At 47.6% G+C, this 6,951-nt stretch overlaps 1 protein-coding gene across 2 annotated transcripts; it reads left to right on the forward strand.

Moving 5' to 3' along the window:
* Positions 1-221: 221 nt before the first annotated feature.
* LOC308438187 (UPF0193 protein EVG1 homolog) lies at positions 222-6,005 on the forward strand (the record flags this gene model as incomplete). 2 transcript variants are annotated; one of them, XM_080939475.1, is made up of 6 exons in its annotated part: positions 222-324; positions 2,148-2,210; positions 4,008-4,190; positions 4,728-4,856; positions 5,065-5,165; positions 5,287-6,005. In XM_080939475.1, 6 exons carry the CDS (start codon positions 222-224, stop codon positions 5,356-5,358), a joined length of 651 nt encoding a protein of 216 aa, XP_080795601.1. In that variant the 3' UTR covers positions 5,359-6,005. The 2 variants fall into 2 exon arrangements, with proteins under 2 accessions (XP_080795601.1, XP_080795602.1); XM_080939476.1 differs by lacking the exon at positions 4,008-4,190.
* Positions 6,006-6,951: the final 946 nt, after the last annotated feature.

Genomic DNA, 6,951 nt, shown 5'->3' on the forward strand with positions numbered 1-6,951 from the left:
CTGGAGGATTTCTGTGAGGAGGGCTCTGCCACGCCCGGGTCATCGCTTAAGGTGAGGGCTCCTCCCCGGACCGTCAGGATAGGGACTATGATCACTGAGCTGTCCGGAGCCGAGGGTCGGGCACCAGCTTCTCAGACTCCCAGGTTGCTGGCAATGGGAGATCTGGACTGGGACGCAGGACGAGGACTGGTCATTGCTTCTCTCCCTCCTAGGGCCCTTCCATGGCTTCACAGGAGAGGGTGGACGCAGTGACAAAAGGAACCGGGTTCCACCGCTGCCATAAGCAAGCCACTTACACGCCGGGGACCTGTGAGCTTCTCAGAGGTCAGTGCATTAGGGGATCAAAGACCTGAGCTGTGCGGTTTTTCCCTAAAGAGCTTGGGATTCAGAAAGGTTCTGGGGAGAATCAAAGGCCAGAGATGGAGAATTTTGGAATCGTTTCCTCATCTTTGACATGCACGTTCAATGAAACCTATCTCCTTCCCGCCACAGTAAGACCTTCACAGTACCAAATTCAATTCCCTTCACCGGGTTTAACAATATATAATTTTACAAGGGGTTTAGTGTCCCAGCTATCACCTTCTTTTTTAAAAAGACTTATTTATTTATTTTACATGAGTACACTGTCGCTGTCTTCAGACACACCAGAAGAGGGCACTAGATCTCATTACAGATGGTTATGAGCTGCCATGTGGTTGCTGGAATTTGAATTCAGGACCTCTGGAAGAGCAGTCAGTGCTCTTAACAGCTGAGCCAATTCTCCAGCCCCCAGTTTCTAAATGGTGAACACCACCAGGCAAAGATATACGTGCCTGTTTCTGCTCACAATTGTAGCCTTTGCTAAGTGGATGAACCTATATACATTTAATTATTAAATGACTAAAAACCTAATGTATAATTTGGATACTGTCCCAAGTACTGGTAATAGAGTGTTGAGGGGATTGCAAAAGACATTTCTTGCTCTCACAGAGCCAATAGTTCGGGAGGTTAACAAGAAAAATTAACAAGAGCTGGGGTATCACTCAGTGACAGAGTATGTTCTAGGAAAATGTGAAGTTTAGGTTTCAGTCCCAGCACACCACATGCAAAAGGCGGGGAGGTGTATGTTACAGTTGGAGAGATGGCTCAGGGGTTAAGAGCACTGACTGTTCATCCAGAGGTCCTGAGTTCAATTCCCAACAACCACATGGTGGCTCACAACCATCTGTAATGGGATCTGATGCCCTCTTCTGGTGTGTCTGAAGACAGCTACAGTGTACCTATACACAAAATAAATAAATAATAAAAAATAAAATGTATGTGTGTGTCCTAAGCAGATACAATGCTATGCAAGCTAATGGGAAGATTGCCTGAGCTCAAGATAAGCTATCCTGGATAATATAGGAAGAACCTCTCCTTAAAATAAAGTAAGGGCTGGAGAGATGGCTCAGAGATTAAGAGCACTTACTGCTATTCTCAAGGACACAAATTCAGTTCCCTACAAGTATGTCAGATGGGTCAAAACAACCTGTAACTCTAGCTTCGTATGATTCAATGCCTTTTTCTGGCCTCTACAGGCACCCATACACACAAAGGTATATTCACACACACATACACATACACACACAATCACACATATACACACATACACACAGTCACATATACACACACTTATACACACAATCACACATATATACACATACACACAATCACACACATACAATCTTAAGGAGGGAAAAGCTGCATATAGTGGCTCGTGTCTTTGATTCTAGCACTCTGGAGAAAGAGGTGGGTGGATCTTTCTGAGCTTGAGGCTTGCCCAATGTACATACATTTCAGGACAGCCAGGCTACAGAGTGAGACCATTTCTATAAATAAACCAGTCAATAAAAAGATAGAGACAGCAGGGAGGGCAGGAGGGAGGGGGGAGAAAAAAGATAGATAAATAAATGAATATGTAAATACAAGAAATGGGAAAAAACCTTAAGCGACCTGCACTCTAGAGGAGATGAAGTAGGCAGAGGAGTGGGAGAGCTTCGTGCAGACCAGAGGAGATGGTACTACACTGGGGCATTGTAGGGGTGAGGCGTGGTGAGGCAGGGGTGAGGTGTGGTCAGGTGAGGGTGTCTGCCCAAGCTCCAGGATTCAGAGATGGTTTTATTTTGCAGTGATGATGAAGGAGTCCAAACTGACAAACTTCCAGCAACGCCACATCATGGACACCGTGAAAAGTAAGGGTAGTCGCTCTCACTAAAGACTTTCTGGGCAGAGGGACCAGGGATACATTTTTTTTTCCCCTTTGAGACAGGGTTCTCTATGTAACCCTGGCTGTCCTGGAACTTTGTAAGCCAGGCTGGCCTCGAACAGATCTCTTAAGAGATCTGCCTGCCTTTGCCTCCCAAGTGCTTGGATTAACAGTGTGTGCCACAATGCCCAGCTCAGGGATAGGTTTTCTTGCTTTCTTTCTTCCTTTATTTTAATTATTTATTCTTTTATGTTATGAGTACACTGTAGCTGTCTTCAGACACACCAGAAAGGGTAGCAGATCCCATTACAGATGGTTGTGAGCCACCATGTGGTTGCTGGGAATTGAACTCAGGACCTCTGGAAGAACAGTCAGTGCTCTTAACTGCTGAGCCATCTCTTCAGCCCCAGGAATAAGTTTTCAATGCTCCTCTATATGAAGGGGAAGGGGGTTTATTTAGCAAGTTCTAGGCCAGCCATGGCTACATAGTGAGATCTTGTCTCATAAAAAAAGGTTGGGCAGCCGGTGATGGTGATTGTACACATTTAATCCCAGAACTTGGGAGGAAGGGGCAGGTAGATCTCTGAGTTTGAGGCCAGCCTGGTCTACAGAGTGAGTTCCAGGACAGTCGGACTACAAAGAGATACCGTCTCAAACACAAAAACAAAAACAAACAAGCAAAAAAGGGTTGTCAAGAATGAGGCAGGCTGGAGAGATGACTCGGTAGTTAAGCAGGTACTGCTCTTGGAGAGGATCTGAGTTCGGTTCTCAGCTCCCATGTGGGGTGACTCAGTCACCTATACAGCTCCAGCTCATGTCCTCACCAGCCACTCTGTTCACAAACACACAGGCACATATCTGTGTAAATGTGTATGGTGTGTGTGTGTGTGTGTGTGTGTGTGTGTATAATGATTTTTCTTTTTTTTTTTTGTTTTTCAAGACAGGGTTTCTCTGTGTAGCTTTGGCTGTCCTGGGATCTGCTCTATAGACCAAGCTGGTCTCAGACTCAGAGACCTATGAACCCCAGGCATGTACACAGTATACATCCATCTATGCAAGCACTCATGCACAACATAAAAACAAATAAATTGTAAAAGACAAATCTTCCTTGAAGCTTCATGGCTTGGTTAAACAGGGAAAGATACTTGCTACAAAGTTGAACAACCAGAGCTCCATCCCAGGGACAAACATGGTTGGAGAGAACTGATTCCCATATGTTGTCCTCTAATCTCCACAATAATGCTGTATCAAATGTGTTCAAATCTATATCACACACACACACACACACACACACACCCCTGTGCGCACCAGAAATAAAGCCCCATGCCGAAGCTTCAGTGTATAAGGATGTTTATTGCAGCATTGTCAGAAGTAGTAAAAATCCAGCCAACAAAGAAACAAAATACCCAGAGACAACCAGAATGTCCAGAAGTAGACTAGCTGAATAAATAATGTAACCGTTCTAACAACTAGTACATAGCTATAAAAAAAAATAAGTCACCTATGAATGTGCTCATAGGAAGTTGGCCATGATAAACTGGTACGTGAAAAGGAGCTGTTATTGACCACATGGTATGATCCAGTGTAAGAACCATATGTGTACATACCAAACGATCCTTGGATATGTTTTAGAAGCTTCAAGAACAAGGAGCAACCATCTAATTGTTACTCTAGCTTGCAGAGGGACTTGGAGACTGTCCACACTGTTTGAGTTCTGGCAGCTACTTTATTTTCTTCGAAAAGCAAGCCAAACAGGTGCCCCAGTTGCTCCTTGTGTTCGCAGGAGGAGCCCCTCTGCCCCTGCAGTGCAACCCGACATCCAGCCAGAGGGGTTCTCCCTCCAAGAAGTCAGCTGCAGCCATCTACCTGCCTCCCATCCTGGCTACACACTCTCACCTCAGGCCCGCCAGCCTGTGTCAAGCCAATGGGGCATACAACCGCGAGCAGTTCAAGCCTCAGGCCACCAGTAAGTGGTGGGCATAGGGCTTTCTCCTGGGGTCACATCAGCCTGGGACAGACAGCATTGTTCAAGTAAGTGGGTAACAAACTCAGGCAGGAAACCAGTCAGGTGGTCCTCTTTATCTTCCTAGAATGTTTTTCAAATTAAGCCAGTTTTCTCAATCCCAGAGGGACATGTGGCTGTCAGCTGCTTATCCTCCTGTTACCTCAAGTCCATCTCCTCTGCATTTGAGCCCACATCTGAGAGCTCCTCCTCCTCTAACATTACCCTTGGCCCAGACCCACTAACATCCCCACAGTTCCTACACACAGGCCACTTTGGAGGCCTGTTGTCTGGGTTACCCATTGGCTCTGTACTGTGCTTTTTCTTGGTTGTTTCCACTGCTAACCTGACATGCTCTGCTCAGGAACAGTCAGTGAAGTGGGGGATCTGGAGAGGCCCAATCCTCACAACCCAGACACCCTCAGTGCACACAGCCCATGGGGACATGGGAACAGGCCTCGCTTTGCACCTCAGCAAAGAGATCGTTTCTGGGCCCTACAGGAGATCTAGAGAAAGAGAAACGAAGACTCCAAAATATCTTTGCCACTGGAAAGGACATGGAGGAACGGAAAAAGGTTCCCCACGTGCGGCAAGAAGACCCAGCTCCCGAGCTGGACCGGTTTGATGAACGTGAGCCAGTGTGTGTGTGTGTGTGTGTGTGTGTGTGTGTGTGTGTGTGTGTGTGTATGTGTGACTGATGGGGCTAACAAGAACAACATGGCTTGATAGGCACCCAATCTCTCTCAGAAACCATGCACTGCCTGAGACCCTGTGCACTCCCACTGCCCTGTGCACACCCACTGCCCTGTGCACATGACGGCCCCTCCCCTCTGTGCAGTGGTGAAGGAAATCCAGGACAGGAAAGAATTCTTGGCTGCCATGGAGGCTCTGGGACAGGGCAAGCAACACCGAGGAATCATCCTGGCTGAAATCTCCCAGGTAGGAGAGGCCACCCAAGAGGGGGAGAGTACAGTCAAATGGGAGGAGCCCCAAGCCAGCCCTAAGATAGCATCTCAGGTGTCCTGCCGTGACTACAGTTCTTCCTGGTGGCTCTTTGCAGAAACTACGGGAAATGGAGGACATTGATCGCAGGAGGAGCAAGGAGCTTAGGAAGGCCCTCGCCACCACTTAAACCAAGACAAGGACAGGCTCGCCCAGTGAGACTCCAACCCAGCACAACAGAATCAGAGCCCTTCACTTCAAAAAGCAGTGTCACCCCCAGGCCTGTCTACCCACAGGGGCCTTGCCAGATCACGACATGGCACTGTCCTGAGGCATGTGACAGTGCCCTAGACGCTGCCTAGGGACACAGAGGTCTCAGTGGGACTTCCATGTACTGCCACAGCTACTGTGTTGAAGCCTTCTCTAGAGGAAAGCCCTACACACACAAAGGCGATGCCTAGGTTCACCACCTTGGACATGCCTAAGGGCACCCTCTCTCCGGCTTTCCTGAAATCACAGCTGGCCTCAGGTGCTGTTTTGCCTTTCTGAATCTAAAAGTGAACATGATTCTTTCCTTCCTTAAGTCTTTGCCGACTTGTATCCTTGGGCAAATGTTTAACCACAATGATTAACTGGCCAATAAAACACATTTCACTTGGCCGCGACATGTGCCACCTCGTTTCCCCAGGGATAATGCTTATTTGTTCAGAATCGGAACCTGTCGAGCTCCGATGGGATCTAACTGCTGTTTATAAATTTCAAGAAGGGGAAATGAGGTTTGTGGGCAGCCTGAACCAGTGCTAATCTTTAGGACTTCAGTGTGAAAACTCAAGTTCACCAAGACACTTCATCCAAGTAGTAACCTGCAGAGTAGCCCACTCAGGGTTAAAGGTCACCTTTATGGCTTCCACCAAACAGAGACTTTGGGGGGAAAATGTAAATGGAGGGGATCCAAGCTGAAAGGCAGATGCCACAGTTCCCTTTTCGAGGACCCCTGAGGCCTCAGCCTGAAGGTCAAGCAGCACCTGACAACAAAAGCAGCTGCTCCTCAGCTGGTACACAGCATGCACATCACTGTCCTTTCTTTAGGCTGTTAACACTGAGCAACTTGACCTTCACCAACATTGTCATTTTCCTGTCCCCAAAAGTGAAAATATTTCCTGTACCTGCTGGAAGTTCCCCCATAATTCCAGTAGAACATATGACCTGTCTTGTCGTAGAATAAACACGTCTACTATGCAGCAGCCAAGAGATAAGGGTGATTCAATCTGTAGGGACAAGCTCTCTAATTTACAGGCCCAGCACAATGGAAAACCAGGACAAGTGTAGCCCATTATGACAAACTCAACTCTGATGTCAGCATTTACAGTTTATGCCTGTAGGGGAACTGGATTCTGGGGTTTTGGTTTTTTTTTCTCTCTGAAAAATGGGCAACATCTAGCAACCCTGGGCCCATGCTCACAGGACACAAGTGATTGTGAGAAAGGCTGTTCTGTCCCACTGAGATACGAGTGCTCCTTGACACTGAGACAGCCTGGTAGAGCCCTCTTGGGTTATAGCAACTGGGTCATAAGGCTCCTCTCAAAGACCATCAAAGGCTACACGGGTCAGGTTCCCAACTGGGTGGACAGCCCAGACAGGCAAAAGGGCACAGACATGGATGTGCCCAAGGCTGCAGGGCACTGGCAACTGAGATACTGCGAGTTCCTTCCCAGGATGCACAGAGGAAGGGACTCTGAAGTCCCCAGTGTAAGAACAGTGCTTGGACCATAAGGTGCCTAGC

The sequence above is a fragment of the Micromys minutus genome (genome assembly GCF_963924665.1).
Source record: "Micromys minutus genome assembly, chromosome: 27".
In the NCBI taxonomy this organism is placed as follows: domain Eukaryota; kingdom Metazoa; phylum Chordata; class Mammalia; order Rodentia; family Muridae; genus Micromys; species Micromys minutus.